At 38.0% G+C, this 16,654-nt stretch overlaps 1 protein-coding gene across 1 annotated transcript; it reads right to left on the minus strand.

The window, feature by feature from the left end:
- Positions 1–352: 352 nt before the first annotated feature.
- LOC140228473 (neuronal acetylcholine receptor subunit alpha-4-like) lies at positions 353–10,272 on the minus strand (the record flags this gene model as incomplete). The annotated part of the gene is given in 9 exon segments (XM_072308688.1): positions 353–475; positions 786–850; positions 1,698–2,129; positions 5,307–5,391; positions 5,427–5,588; positions 5,590–5,675; positions 9,205–9,265; positions 9,471–9,515; positions 10,114–10,272. Coding segments are annotated over 9 exon segments (1,218 nt in total), but the record flags the coding sequence as incomplete, so codon positions are not given.
- Between the last annotated feature and the right edge of the window lie 6,382 nt (positions 10,273–16,654).

The following is a 16,654-nucleotide window of genomic DNA, read 5'->3' on the forward strand; positions in this document are numbered from 1 at the left end:
AATTAATTCACCATCTAATGTAGCTGTTTATACTATTAAAAAAAAGACCGTTTCCATTGTCTTGAAATTATTAATCATTTTCTATCATATTTCACCATACAGTTTGTTTAAAACTAATTGAGCTCCCCAATACCATCTGCTGATTTTTCCCTTTTCTTTCTTCTTTGTTTGCTTGCTTGTTCGGTGTTCGTTTTTGTTTTTGCTGTTGTTACGTGCACACCAAGTACGAACCCTTCTTTAACCCCTTCTGTGCCATACGGAACTTTGGACAGTGTGTATACAACGCTATGTGGTTTCCTGTGCCAATCGGCACCAAAAAACACGCAAAGGATTAATTGATTCTGTTACCCGTTCATATGACCTTCGACGTCATCACAAGCCACAAGATGAGAAATGCCATGTATCCGAGCAGCATGATCACAAACATCGCTCGACTAATGATTCTTGAAATGACGGACATCTCATCAGTTTCGCCCTACAGAATAATGACAGCAAAAAAAAAAAAAAAAATGAAAATGAATATACAGTCCGACCTCTCCTATCCGGTACATGTCGGGACAAGCGCTCATCTGGATGAAGGATTTGGTCGGATATGATGGGAGACTCAATGTATAAAACATACAGCCCCGGACACACAGCTGTCTACCAAATGGTATATACATGTAGTAGCTACATGGTCCTATAGGCCCTACATGTATCAATTTTGCGTGAACATGTAACGTCCTCGTCAGCTGGTCTGCGTTCAAAACTCTCTGACAATTTGCTCAATGAACGATCGCCTGTACCTTGCCATGATTAAATGAAAAGATTTCTGTCCGTGTTCCTGCGGTGATTTTGGGGGAGTAAATTTCTGAATGCAATTGATGAAAATTAGATATGAATGCATGTTAATCATGTTGGGAAGAATATGTAATTTATGTGAGTTTGTGTCGGAATTTTGTTTGATTTTGAAATCCCTCTAAAATAAAAAAAATAAAATAAAAAAAAATACAAAAACACGCCGAGATGGCATCCGGATAATAGAGAGATCCGGATAAAGGGAGGCCGGATAGGAGAGGTCGGACTGTACCTGTACAGAGCCGAAAGGTATGACTTTTGCACATTCACGGGAAACGTTTGAAGACATTCATTGATTAGTGCAAAAGTTCTTTTTTTTTTCAAATTCATTTTCCAATGATTAACGACATAATCATACATAAATAAATCAATACATGACCAAATAAATGACAGAAGAAAACTACAGACGTATAAAAGAGGAAAGAGAAGAAACACACACTACATGCAGGAACATGGTAATAGACTCTTCGAAATTTGCATCTAAGGTAGAAGGCATAGTAAGATAGGCCTACTTAAAGATGTAGTTACGTTATCAGAATAAAAGTAATACCATGGCTATATGAATTTTTAATATTCTGCATGCAATATTACAAACATTTAGTTGCAGCATACTGTAGTCTGTGATGGAGAAAAGAAATAAAGTACAAGACAAATTGTCGGCAGCTTTCACAAACTGGAAATGAAATATCACTTGTGTTGGTACAGGGAGGTGTGAGAGATCTTACCCTCTTTTATTCAACTTAACCTTCGTTGGGATTACTGGTTCTTCAGCATCAGCAGCCGAAGAAATTGTGTTCATCTCTCAACATTGTTCGTCTGGTCCTCACCTTTCCCTGTACATTCACCTCGTTCTGACGTACCTGTGCAGCTTGGGGCAGTTTGATCGATGACACAGCTGTAAGATTTCTTCGGTCCGCCGCCAGGAAAGTGACCTGGAATCATGTCCATGGATGGGGGCTCCTCCGATGTATTAGAATTCAGTAGAATGTTATGCGAAACGAAGGCAACACGCGCCATGTAACGACACCAAAACTGGCGCCAGTGGCGGCCGCAGATTTAGCGCGCGCTCTTGTAGATATTCAGGGTGACGACAGCTTCGATGACACTTCCGCAGGACATGACAAAAGTGACAAAGACGTACCTGCCAAGCAGCGACATGTCATCATTGCTGGTGGGGACCAGGTCGGTCACGATGATTTGGAACACGACCACGCCCAGTAGGAGAGACACTGCAGTTGATAATTTCTCTCCGCTCTCAGCCGGAACGAAAAACACGACAAGCGACATCGTGTCAAAAGCTAGTATCTCACCAACGGAGACGTCCCCGCGATGTCTCCAACTTATCAGTCGCAGCAGTCGCGGAGACGTCTCCAACATAAAAATGGCTTGCGGTCTCACCAAGGAGACGTCTCTGAGACGAGTTATGGCAGGTGTCAGAAAATTTCAAATATGATGGAGCCGTTGCAGGATCACCTGACTTGATCTAGGCAGGATGTCAGCAGGCAGATGGGTCACGTGGTTTCTAAAGTAGGTCAAACAGCGTCAAATAGAGTCGCGGAGACGTCTCCGCGACCTCTCACCAGTTTTTCTGGTCTCCAGCAGGTCTCAGCGACGTCTCTGAGACGTCTCGAAGACATCGCGGAGACATCGCGGAGACGTCTCAGCAGTCGCGGATATAACTAGACTTGGAATTTGTCAAGACTGACAAATTAGGTGATCCGATTTTTTTTTTTTTTTAATCAATGATTCGAGTCCTGATCGCAATAGACATGACCATATACGTTTCATCTGTGTTTAGAGACATTGGCCGTGTGATGTTTGAATTCTCATTTAGAAAAGAGAGTCAGGTCTGCCATCATTGGTACCAAATTCTGTATACACTATAACGAAGATACAGAATGAAGACAATTTAGTATTTTGACCATTGACCCAACTTTGCACAGCCAAGATGGCATCTGAGCAAAAAGTGGTTATTTTGTGAAATGATTCTTGTAACATGGTCTTTACGTGTGCAAAATATGGGAAAGATAGGACATGTATTCACCAAGATACAGGTTGAAACATTTATGACCTTTGACCCTAATTTACATACCCAAGATGGTGTCTGATCAAGTAGTTGTTATTTTATGAAATAATGTACGTGACATGAACTAAACATGTGCAAAATATGGGGATGAAAGGGGCTGTTTTTCTCGAGTTATTGCAAAGAAAGTTGCAGAAAGAAAGAAATATCTCAATACATCGAAGATAAGTTTGATTTCAACCAAGTTTTTTGACGTGATCTCGGCGTCGTATGAAAAATTGGAGAGAACAGTGACGATAGCCCATAGTCTCAGCTACAACATATTAAAATCTGGGAGAAATTCACCGAAGAGTAAGTGAACTAATGCTCGATAAAGACCGCCATGTCAATTTTCATTTCCAGAAAATTTCCCTCCCATAGAGATAACACGTAAACTGGTTAAATTTGACAAGGTTACATTATATCCATTTTCACGAGGTGAAGACATCATCCGATTAAATCTTTGATAGAATAGAACTTAAAGAGTATTAAATTGGCTACAACATACTAAAATCTGGAAGAAATTCACCGAAGGGTAAGTGAGCTAGTCGTAGATAAAGACAATCATGTCAATTTTCACATCTAGAAAAATTCCCTGCCATAAAGATAACACGTCATAACGAAGATACAGGAAGAAGTACATATGACCTTTGACCCCACTTTGCACAGACAAGATGGCCTCTGAGCCAAAAATAGTTATTTCGTGAAATGATCCTTATAACATGGTCTTTACGTGTGCAAAATATGGGAAAGAAAGAACATGTATTTACCAAGATACAGGATGAAACATTTATGACCTTTGACCCTAATTTACATACCCAAGATGGTGTCTAATCAAGTAGTTGTTATTTTATGAGATAATGTACGTAACATGAACTAAACATGTGCAAAATATGGTGGTGATAGGGTATGTTTTTCTTGAGTTATTGCAAAGAAAGTTGCAGAAAGGAAGAAATATTTCAATACATCGAAGATAAGCTTTAATTTCAACCAAATTTTTGGACGTGATGCCGACTCCGTATGAAAAAACGAAGGGACACCTACGATAGCCCACAGTCTCAGCTACAACATACTAAAATATGGGAGAAATTCACCGAAGCATAAGTGAGCTAGTGCTCGATAAAGACAGTCATGTCAGTTTTCATTTCCAGAAAAACTGCACTCCCATAGAGATAACACGTAAAATGGTCAAATTTGACAAGATTACTTTGAATCCATTTTTACGAGGTGATGCCGTCATCCAATCAAAATGCTGTTATTATATGAATGAAAGAGCATTTAATAAGCTACAACATACTGAAATTTGTGTGAAAATTGGCAAAGGATAAGTGAGATACGCTCGAGTGAACTTGAAATTTGATGACGTCATTTTGAAAATTTACTTGTTTTACTTTATTAAGAAATTTGATATCTTTCAATCATTTTTCCAGCATCGCCAACCCATGAAATGACATGTACAACTCATCAGCTTTCAGAATATGTAAAGAAAACGGGGGGGTCACCGTCCATCCTGACGAGTAAAATCGGATTCAAAATTGGCGGTTTTTTTGCATTGTTGCACTGTATATCGCCATTGACGCGCGCGCGGAATTTCAACTTTTACGGGCCCGTGTGACGTCATATTGAGTCGGATTGACTTGAAACTTGGTAGAAATATTCCTTGACATTTTAGGCATCCGATAAGTGTGAAAAAACGGGAAATTTCTATGTCGTATGAGCTGTGCGTGCGTATATGTGCGCGCGCGTACGCGTCCGTCCAATTTTTTCGATTTTTCAAAAAATGCTCTAAATCTTCTGAAACGTGTGCAAAAAAAATTTGAGCTCGATTTGAGCATACAAATATTTCAACGCGCGCGTACGCGCACGTTTTAAGAGAAAATATGATTTTTGATTATATGAGTAGAATGCGCTTGACTTGAAATATATGTGACGTAAATTTCATTGAAAATTTTCATTCCATTAAAGAGATATGATTGAGAATGTGTTTTCATATAATGACGTCATAGTGACGTCACGGTCGACTAATCACTATGATTTTATTAGGAGGATCGTCTTTGGGACATGATACATGTATGGTATAATTTTGACATTGATAGGAAGAGGACTTTCAAGAGATTAGCGATACACAATTTTTGCGGAGAAAGAAGAAGAAAAACAAAGAATCAGTACAGATACAGAAGGTGATCCGAGAGGATACTCGGATCACCTAATTATTCTCCGCGACGTCTCCGCAACTGATGGAGACGTCTCGGAGACGTCGCGGAGACTTTGCGAAAAATCGAACATGTTTAAATTTTTTGCGACTCCTCGGAAACTCTGTAATTTTCAGGAGACGTCTCTGCAACTAGCAAAATCTGGAGTTGCGAACTAGTCGCGAACTAGTTTCAAGCCCGGTGAGATACCCCCTTTAGTAGGGACAGTGGGAGCAACAGGTTTAGGACGAAGTATTTGGGCCGTCGATTCAGCATGATTTCGAAATTCACATTAATGTTCTTGAGTTCTTTTTGAATAGTCTGCTTGTCTGCACCATTGGAGATGCGAGGTAAATTCTGCCTGCATTTGCCTCCCACTGGTTGTTCCTTCTGTGACTCACGTGACTCAGTGATAAGTTCCTAGCTTTGAATGAACCTTTGGGCAAGGTGGGTGAACTGATTGTTACGAAACAAGCGTGTTTGTCGAAGGGAAAGTTCTGTAACTCGGGCGAGACAGTAAGTGACGAAACGGAAAACGAAGGTGATGACCACTCGACCGTTATGGTATGAGAACTTTTCTGTTGCTATCGAAAGGATTATCAGAAGACATCATGACCCTGGATATGTAAAAATACATCAAGGTACATACAGAGTGTACAAAAGTATTCTTATTCTTTAATCATGCACTAACTTGGTTTGTTTGTTTGTTTCTATTTCTGCATTCAATCAGATGCAATTTGAATACAAACTTTAAAAAGTACAAAGAACAAAGAATAACAGGTGCAGTGAAATAAATCGATAACAGTAAATAGATACACATAGGTGATTGCATTGAGCAATGTAGATACACAGAAACATAAAATAAGATATACAGTATTTTTTCAGTAAACAACAGAGATCAATGAATGCAGGAGACCATCATCAGAAGCAATTAAGCTTGAAATGGATGGAGGCCTCATAAAATGACTAATGCACTAACTTGGTGATATGCAATTAATCATTGAAGCAAAACAGGATGCCTATAACATGGATTGTACTAGGTGTTTCAAAAAACATTTCCCACTTTTGATTCTTAATAATTCATAAACTATATATCAGATAACATTGACATTGATATGAGTGATAGCTGAATACTGTACAATTTGGTTGAAGGTAGTTTAGATATGAAAGCATAAATCAGTTTCATGAAATCCATGATTAATTTCACAGTTAGGTTCCAGATTTTTCTCTATTTTCAACCCTCTGTACAAAATTTCACTTTGCACAGGGGTCAATGGGTGTGTATGGGAGTGTGTGGTTAACACCCTGACAATGGTCCTGAACAATGGCCAGGGTTTGAATGCTTCATTATTTATTCATGAGAAATTCCACTGTCACAACTAGTCTTTATTCAGCCTCTGGCAGTATCTGTGTAAAGTCAAACACCAACCGATACTGTCTTTGAGTCGCGACAGTGCTCTCCCTACTTCTGAAAACGAAATTACAATGAATACCTTCTGTTCTATCGTAAACATGGTGACAGGAAGCAAAGAAAATCAGTTAGAGTATACACTTGTGTATATGGAGCATTAAACAAATCTACTGTGAAACAAATCGCCCCAATGATAAATTCTGCTGAACTTTTTACCAAAAATGATCTCTTTTTATCGAAAAAGCGAAAATTTGTCAGACTATTTAATTAGTAGACAGTTGTATAAAAATGAGGAACTTTAGATCATTTATGCTTAATTATATCCCAAATTTAGTGATATGTGAAGCAAAATTTGGAAATGATTGCCAGCTGGAATGTAATGTGGTGTTTGCAAGCACATGGAAACATGTGCTTACTTTTTCCAAGGAGGTACTAAACTAGTACCTCCTTGCTTTTTCCATGTGCATGCATTTTACCCTTTACCGTACATGAATTCAGACTAGCAGTGCCCAGGGCAATCAACATGAATTATTGATTAAGCATTCATGTGCCAGGGAGCGCGAGACTGACGTCCAGTCAACAGGTGGTTCAGGCATGTCCATTGTTCAGGGCCATTGTCAGCACACACTCACATACACATCATTGGTTTCTGTGTAAAGTTCATTTTTTGTACAGAGGGTTAAAATTTGACCAAAATCTGAAACCTTACTTCAAAATCAATCTTAGATTGAATGAAACTGATTTATGCTTTCACATTCAAATTACCTCCAACAAAATTGTACACTATTCAGCTATTACTCATATCAATAGCAGTTTTATCGGATGAACAGTTTTAGAATTATTAATGATCAAAAGTGGGAAATGTTTTTTGAAACACCTAGTATAACTTGGAGCGCCACTTGGATAAACGGGTGCTTAGCAACTGTTGTCTGTTTCCCTAATCTTATTCTCTCTCTCTCTCTCTCTCTCTCTATTTCATCTAATATCTTGTTTCTGCCTGTTTCTTTCCCTCCTTCCTCTCCCTTTCATCTTATTTCATCCATTTATGCATCTATATATTTCATTTTAAATCGTAATTTCTATTCAGCATTATTTTTATACAGTCGCGCGAAAGCAATGGAGCAATGGAAACCAGTGATGGCGTCACTCACGAGTTCGTTACGATAACCTCCGGCGTCCAGACAGCGTGGGAGCAAATGTTGAAGTAAGGCAAACCGCCATAGTTCGTCTCGTTCTACGACAGTCGGTAGTCGTTCCATGCCTAGATAACACATACAGACAGACAGACAGACACGCACACACACATAAATACCTAAAGATAACAACAAACATCAAACAGATGTGTGCATCAATGAGGAGAAACTGATATTGATTGTTAATAGGGGGTATACCTGGTTTTATTTCTGTAAGCCTTGTTTTGATTTCTATATTATTTTCAGAAATCAATTGAGATATATTTAGGGTTTAATGGTTACCGGTCATCAGCAATCCAATGTCAACCCTACTTTATTCATAAACATGGGGAAAATCAAAGATATTTTTAAGATCCTAAGAAACCGTTTGAGCTGTAATTGTCTACTTGGATCCTGATTCTATTTCGAACTTTTACCATGTGATATCTGTCCGATGATAGTATAGTCCTAAAAACTTTTATCTTCAATTTGGGATGTATTTGAAACCCTTTTGGTTCATCATTGTTTGTTTGTTTGTTTCCATTTTTCGTCTAAGAAAATGACTGGATAGCCCATATTCAGCCGCACTGGCAGGTCTTGGTGGCCATGGGGTGGACCACTTCACCGGGTTACGTACCTGGTATAATATGCTCTTACCGATCGAGCCAAATCACCTGACATTGCTATGTTATTGTTCAAAGATTGTTGCAATTTCCCGCATCCCTTCATCAAGTATAAAATAGCAGCCCAGCTGAAGTGATTTTCTTAGAAAGTTAGTCGCCCCTTTGATCAATAATCTTTACTCTCCCTAAGTAGCTGTATGACTTGACCGAACTACCACATTCCATTCTGACTATACACAGTTCCATATTATATACCACTATCATATCCCATTGGAAATTTTCCTTTTTTACTTTAGATCACCTCTCTAAATGTTGACAAATTCAAATTCAAATATTTGTTTTCTATTCATGAATACTCGGTATTCATGAGAAATACTCTGCCTCACCATAATGTGTTTCCAAGTTCGGTCACTTCTTAAATTATGCACATCTCATAGTACAGACACTTGTGTAACCACACGTGCAAACCGGGGCTTTTATTTTCCTCCAGTATACTCCTGTTATCGGGCAGAACGTCCTCTCTTAAGCCCCGGTGGAGGAGGCACGCACAGGGCGTAACAAGTCTTTCATACTTATAATCCATCATATTGTTTTGACCATCATTTGGTCATTAGACAATTCTAATCTATAAAAACATAACTTGACAATTTTACGTGTACAACTTCTCCGTCGTCTTCTGTATGCAATGGCTCTGATACTTGACGTTATAGGGTTCCATGACATTTACTCCTGCGACAATAATTGCTCCCATGAAATATCTGCACGCTGAGCCAAACATAAATTCTACCCACAAACATAACCCTAACCCTAATCATAATCCTCAAATCAAACTAAGTCTAAAACCCTACCACAACCCTAACCCTTGCTTGCCTAACCCTAACCATGGACCTTAGGTCCATGCCCTAACCCAAAGTCCTTGGAGACCGGAGCAATGTCGCAGGAGCAAATTTCACCACGTAGTAGAACCCCTGAAGATGAGGAATGTGGGCTACAAGCACTGGCGCATGGATCACATGTTCCCATCACAGTTCTTGTCTTTTTTGGCTAGAAGATGGATCTTCCCATGTGTCGTGTCAGGGCGTCTGAAAATTCATAAAGTTCAATTTGTTGCGAGTCAGTCGTCTATTGTGGAAATCTGATGGAGAAGGGACATTAGAGTTATGATAGACTTACCAGTTTCATCCATGCTGCTCCACTGATCACTTGTTGACGAAGGTCCTGTGGATGTATGATGTTGATACAGATTAGCAATGATTATGATCATGTCGGACATGTTAGTCATGATCAGTCTCGGTCTATGCTCACGAGCGAATGCTGGTTTGAATCCCATTCAGGGATGTAGAGTCTTTCGGCATACGAACTGTACCAAGTATCAACAATTAAAGTCAGAATTTTTTGTTTGGCATGTCATCGAAATGTTACAAAACTGATACTTTTAAATAATTGGAACGAGCCCTGACTTACTTTCTTAAAATGCAATCTAGAGATATAAACATCCGTTTGGATATATTCGTGCAAATGTGCAGGCATGTGTGTTTGTGTGTGTGTGTGTGCGAAAACAAGGAACCTCGATAATGATACATTATGTATATAAATACATATATGTATATATGTATTTTTTTCTTTTTTTATTAATAATGGTATTTTCACAACCAGTAACAACAGAAGATATCTAGTTTTTTTCATAGCAACTGATTAGGCATTCTACGTCTTTTACAACATTCCTCTACTTTACATTTAGAATACGTATCAGTTAAATTGTTAGCAACGTCATGTGTAAAGCTCATTTTATCCTTTCTTATCAAACACGACTTACAAGATCGAAGAGTTTGAACAAGACGAACTGTATGTCAATGTCTGTAGAGTCGTTCGCAGCTCTGGCGGGTCTGACGCGGGGGTCGTAACCCAAGTCCAAGAGGTCTCGGACCAGCTGTTCGTCAGCAGATATGGCACCATGCGACCCTGTGATGACATGTTAACATACTGTTGCTTCATGATTGTATTCAACGATCGATATTATTTATCTTAGAAAAAAATGAACCCATCATAACTCAACTGATATTCTCTTTATTGACAGCGTAACTAAAAAAAAAAAAAAAAAAAAAAAAAAAAAATTAGAGGTATCCAAATGAAACTTGACATGTATAATTATGTACGAGTGGACGAAGGTGTGCATATCAAGTTTTTGGCGCACATGCTCAAGGTCACAGGTCAAGGTCAAATGCTCAAAATTTCACTATTTCCCTCATATCTATGCAATGTCTGATGATGTTTTCTTGAGACTTAGTGTATACATGAACTACCAAAGAATAATTCTCCTGAGAGAGTTTTGGGTCGTGAGGTCAAAGGTCAAAGGTAAATGGTCAAGTGAAAATCTTAAAATTTCGCTTTTTCTCCATATCTCCCAAATGTTTCAAGGTATCTTCATGGAACTTAATACATATGCATGTACTAAAGGTCAGGTAAAAGGTCAGGGGTCAAAGGTCAAGGTCAACTCCTCAAAATTACACCATTTCCCTCTTATCTTTGCAATGCCAGCAGGATTTTTCTTGAAACTTAGTGTATGCGTGCATTACAAAAAAGAGATTTCTTGGAAGTGTATTGCCAAAAGGTCAATGGTCAAGTGAAAGTGCTAAATTTCACTTTTTCTTTAGACTTGTAAAAGGGTCAAAATTCAAGTAAAAATCCTCAAATACCCACATACATGCACTCTTAGACAATAATAGCCATTCATCCAGTTGTAGTTCAAGGAAAGTGAACATTCAACATATTTGTGACAAACCTATCATAATATTATGCCAATTTATGTGAAACTGTCGTCACACATTGTCAAGACATTGTACTACAATGTATATACTAGGAAAACCATGCATTATGGCCGATACCAGTCGCCATAGCGACATTTCTAGTTTGAAAATGCACTGGTTCAGACTGGATAAAGAAAAGCAAGGCAGACTCGGGGAGAAGTAGCCGCAGGAACACGACTTGTTGGAAAGTTCTTAAAGGACAAGTCCACCTTTATATACATGTGGAATGAGTGAAGGCAACAATATTAGTAGAACACATCAGTGAAAGTTTTGGGAAAATCGGACAATCCGTTCAAAAGTTATGAATTTTTAATGTGTCTGCGCAGTCACTGCTGGATGAGAAGACTACTACAGTGTATGATATCACATGCGTACAACGATATAAGGAAAATAAAAAGAGAATTTCACAAAACGTTACTTTTTTAATAAAGTGCTCATTTCTTCGACTTGTTACTGACGTATGTTAAGGGTAATATTATTCCCCCTGCCTTCTGAAAGGGAGAAGTCGAGTGTTCTTTTGTTATGCGAGAAAAATGGAAATATGTTGAATTTTCTTTTTTCTTTAATATTGTTGTACACATGTGACATCACAAGCTATAGTAGTCTTCTCATCCAGTCGTGACTGAGCAGAAACATCAAAAATTCATAACTTTTGAACGGACTGTCCGATTTTCCTCAAACTCTCACTGATGTGTTCTACTAATATTGCTGCATTCACTCAACCCACGTGTATATGAAGGGGAACTTGTCCTTTAAACTTACGGAAACATTTGGCGAGTATGAGATTGTCCCAACATGAAACAGGATAATCTTCCAGCTGACCTTCTGCTTTTTGTATTTCAGGATGATCTTCCAGACACCCTAATTGTACCATGACTCAAACGATAGGTTATCCCGACAGATTACAGAATTCGGCTGCACAATAGTAAACCTATACAGACTGTACCACAGAATGATAATCCAGCTCCTAACAGCCAGATACGGGAATCTGAGTTGAAGTTGAGATATGTTTCATCTATGAATACATACACTACAATGTATAAACTTTTCCTTCGTACGGTCATCCTTGAGTTGTCTCAATGAACAGTTCCACTTTCGTAAACATAAGGATTGAGAGAATGCAGCAGTATCAGTAGAACACATCAGTGAAAGTTTGATGAAAATTGGACAATCCGTTCAAATGTTATGAATTTTTGAAGTTTCAGCGCAGCCATCGCTGGATGAGAAGACTGCTACAGCTTGTGATGTCATGTGCGTAGAACGATGTATAAAAGAAAATTCAACATACAATGTATTTTCACTTTTCTCACAACAGCACTTGACTTGCCTCTTTCAGAAGGTAGGTAATATTACCCATAATTATGTCAGAGGCAAGTTGAAGGACTGTGTTCTTTTTTCAGAAAAAAAAATTGTGGAATTCTGTTTATTTTCCTTATACATTGTATTGTTCTACGCATGTGACATCATATAATGTAGTACATATAGTCTTCTCATCCAGCAGTGACTATGCAGAAACTTTAAAAATTCATAACTTTTGAACAGATTGTCCGATTTTCCTCAAACTTTCCATGATGTGTTCTACTAATACATTGTGTTGGTGCAATCACTCAATCCTTATGTACGTATATGAAGGTACACTTGTCCTTTCATTAAATATAATGATGCATCGTGCCAATCTTCATCCCCAAGCTCTATTTACATGGCCTTTACAGGTATTCTTTTTCCTTTTTCTGTGAATTTATTTCAACCTTACAAACTGTGCAGTATTTCCTGTCATGAGTTTCCCCTGACATGCATAATGCAGACATTGTATATCACACTGACAGACACATATAGAAGAAGCATTGCTTTCACACACTGACTGTAAACCATGCTGTACTTTAATGACCTGGGCATTGCCGATTACAGAGCAATATCAAGTATACATTCCATCAACAATTCACTGATCACTGGTTCTGTAATCTGATTGATTCTTATAATCGCTCCACCATCACTTTGTGAATTCGGCTTAGCCGGTACACTGTACATAGTGTATTCAAGACACACAACTTTTCTCTTTTGGTGCTTTTTTTTTTCTGACATATTGCTTCATAAGCAGCTACCCATCACCATGACATCCGACATCTAGTGGACAATTATTGAGAGTTTCACATGTTAACGATCAGAATTACATAGCAGTCACATACAGAATTTCAGGCAAAAATAAAAATCTATATTTACATTGAAAACAGCTTGTTCAGTACTGATTCATAACAACCTTTACGGGGACAGACAAAAAAAAAAGAAAAAAAAAAGAAGAAATGAGATGAGAAAAGTGTAATAATTTTAGGTATGGCACACTTCAACTCTTCCACTGCATCCTGCAGTAACACTTTGTTGCTTTCATGGTTGCTACATTTTCCTGCTTTATATTTCTCAGGATGTTCAAGGACAAACAAAACAAAGAATCTGAAGTACAGTAAGCTGTAAGATAAAAGTAAAACAATTTTTTTTCCTTTAAATTCATCACAATTTCTACACTCTGGAATTATAATCATTGTATATGCACAGTGTCAGTACTTCTTGGACACCCAACATAATGCGTCTAATCCACAATAAAATTGTCTCCAAACTTTCCTTCTGTCATGGTCTGAATGCTCTACAGTTCACACATGATACAAAGTCTCTTTTTCATGATCTGGCAGAAATAGAGGTATACATAATAAAGAGGGATTCCTAAGAATCCCCTCCCCCCCTTTTTTTTTTGGGGGGGGGGGGCATAATTTGGCTCCATGAACTAATACATTGTTTACTTGTACAGCTCAAAACAATCAGAGCAATGTCTGCAAATTACTGCAGCTAACTTTGCTGCCTCACCGTTTCTTGCAGTCTTGAGTGACATGTGTATTGTACTTCTTGTGGGTTGCGTGCCATTAACAGAGCAGACAGGATGAAAAATACAATTCTCTTTTACACCAATGCTTCAAATATGATGCTGGGTGACCCAGTGACGCACCTTGCCAGGCATGATATTGTATGAGGCCTGCACAGAATTCTCTATAAGTTCCTGTCACGCATGTGGACAGCATGGAGATAAAGAACAAAACCTGTGACCTACAGAGGGAGCACTAGTGCATGACATACAAGACATCACAGTAAAATGCTTTCAGGCATCAAACTAATTTCTGAGTTTCATGGTTTAATAAAAAATGCATCAGTACAATTACAGCATTTCATTCAACAACATGATCCATGAGGGGAAAAAAAAATTATGTTATTTGCAGCATGGAAAATGTTGATCTGATAAGTAAAGTGTCCGATCATCAGCTATTCATTCATACCAAGTAGTGTCTAATTAGACTTCAGGAGAACACCACCGTTATTTTGTTTGTGCCTGTTAAAGACAGAGTAGTAAAACATAACATTCTGGGTACACAATCTGAAAACACTCAAGATGACATAAAGTTATCTCATTTTACACTCTGGAAGATACATACAGAATGAAGTAACAAAATGAATGATAGAACTTAGAACTGTAAATCTAATACAAAAAGAATAGTTTATCTTGTGACTTGAAATACCAAGAGTCTATATTTAATTAGAATAATCTAAAAACCTCATCAATTCAGCAATATCTGACCAGACTGAACACATAATACTACATTTACATTATAATGGCTTCAAGGTATCAAATTTGATTACTTAGCAACATGCAGTTATATTGTTCCTGGTATATGACTTGTTCTTCATTTGTAAACACATTTGTGACAAATCAAGTTAATAAATGCAGTTTTTATACCAAACATATTTCAGCACCAGGTTATTATCACAAATTTAAAAAAGATATGGTAATCAGCTCACAAAATATGCCACAACACCAAATTTCATCATAATTGTCAAGTGAGAACTGAAAGAGATTTATTAAACCTATAATTACCTATGCCTAATTATCTTAAAATTAATAATAAACAGAATATCACTTCTAGTGTACTAATAACAATCATTATATCATATCTTCACAGAACCACAATGATATTCAGCTTGTATACTTCATTTTTTCATCTTTCTTTAAAGATCCTGTTTACCTTTGGGAGCAGTGATTAAAAAAAAGTTCAAGATGTCACATTTGATGCATATGTGTAGGTCTGTTGTATCCCAAAACATCCTATCATATGAAATTTCACAATGAAACCTAAAATGTAAGGAGATATCAGTATTTGTGACATTAAACCATAACTGTAGACGGTTTAGTCTGGCAAAATTTTTATTATAACTATTGTTCACATTCTGTCTATTTAACAATACTTAACATATATTATATGGATTTAAAATTTTACAGTGGTTGTTTCTATCCCAAACTCACATTTTGGAACTATTTTAAAGCACTAATGCTGGGTTTTTGTTCATCTGCAAATGGTAAATTATGCCTTTAAACTGTCCATTGTCCTTAAAATGGTACTTTCATGGGCATGTAGTGAGCTTGCACAAAACAAGTAACTGATTGCAGACCTCAGACCACTGGCCATAAATGGCTTTATTACACAAGTCTTCATTACCTCATGTACTAGAAAACAATGCAATCTGAGTATCTATCACAAAGTAAAAGTGCTGTCCTATGGAGGTCATTGAGCAATTTTCAAATGACAAGCGAACAACATGAGTGTAGTTCAACATCTTTTTCAAGTTCATGGTATGTCATAGTTACATTTCAGATTGCACAAGCACACACCATCTCCCGTATTATCCCCTAGTGAGCAGTCAAGCGCTACATTTCACTTGTTAGCAAAAACAAAGAGGTGCAATTGTCACATGGATTATTGAGCATTACAGATTTCATCATTCAAATTTCGGTCGAATACAACCATGTCAGCATTATCCGCACGCTCCACACAAACCCGACGCCACTCCCCGTTTGTTTACTCTCTGTTAAATTTTTCCCAATCACAGAGATTTGACTGATTCTTCCCCCGATTCGGACTGAGAGATGAAGTCTCTTATGATAATAATTAATAAGGTCTTATTTACCCAGGGTAGCCTCCTCAGTGTTGCCACTGCTCTACCAGAGGGCCCTGCCATTATCATTACCCTAGCATTGGCAGGTAGTACCCATTTATACACCTAGGTTGAGAGGGACATGGTGGGTAAAACATCTTGTCCAAGGACGTATGCACTGGGCAGGACTCGAACTCCGGTCCTCTGATCGGGAGTCTGGAGTCTTATCCACTATGCCACATCACCCTCCTTAAATATATGAATGCAAAGAGGAAAGAAAAATTCTCCTATCTGACCCTCACAAACACATCCAATCAGAATTACTGAACAGACCATCACATGTTCTGAATAACATGAACAAAGGCAAGGTATTGCAATGCGTATTTGTGTGGTTTGCAAACAGAAGGTGGTCATGAAAGAGCTTCAGTCATGTAGCTCACACTATGGATGGCAATAGTCCACTGCAGACATAAATTGTGCTATACAAAATGCCTTATGCACGTCATTTCTCCATATCATGGCACCTGGGCCTTTTCACAGAGCTGTTCGTAAAAGTTACGCACGACTTTACGAACGACT

Source organism: Diadema setosum, chromosome 5 (assembly GCF_964275005.1).
Source record: "Diadema setosum chromosome 5, eeDiaSeto1, whole genome shotgun sequence".
NCBI lineage: Eukaryota > Metazoa > Echinodermata > Echinoidea > Diadematoida > Diadematidae > Diadema > Diadema setosum.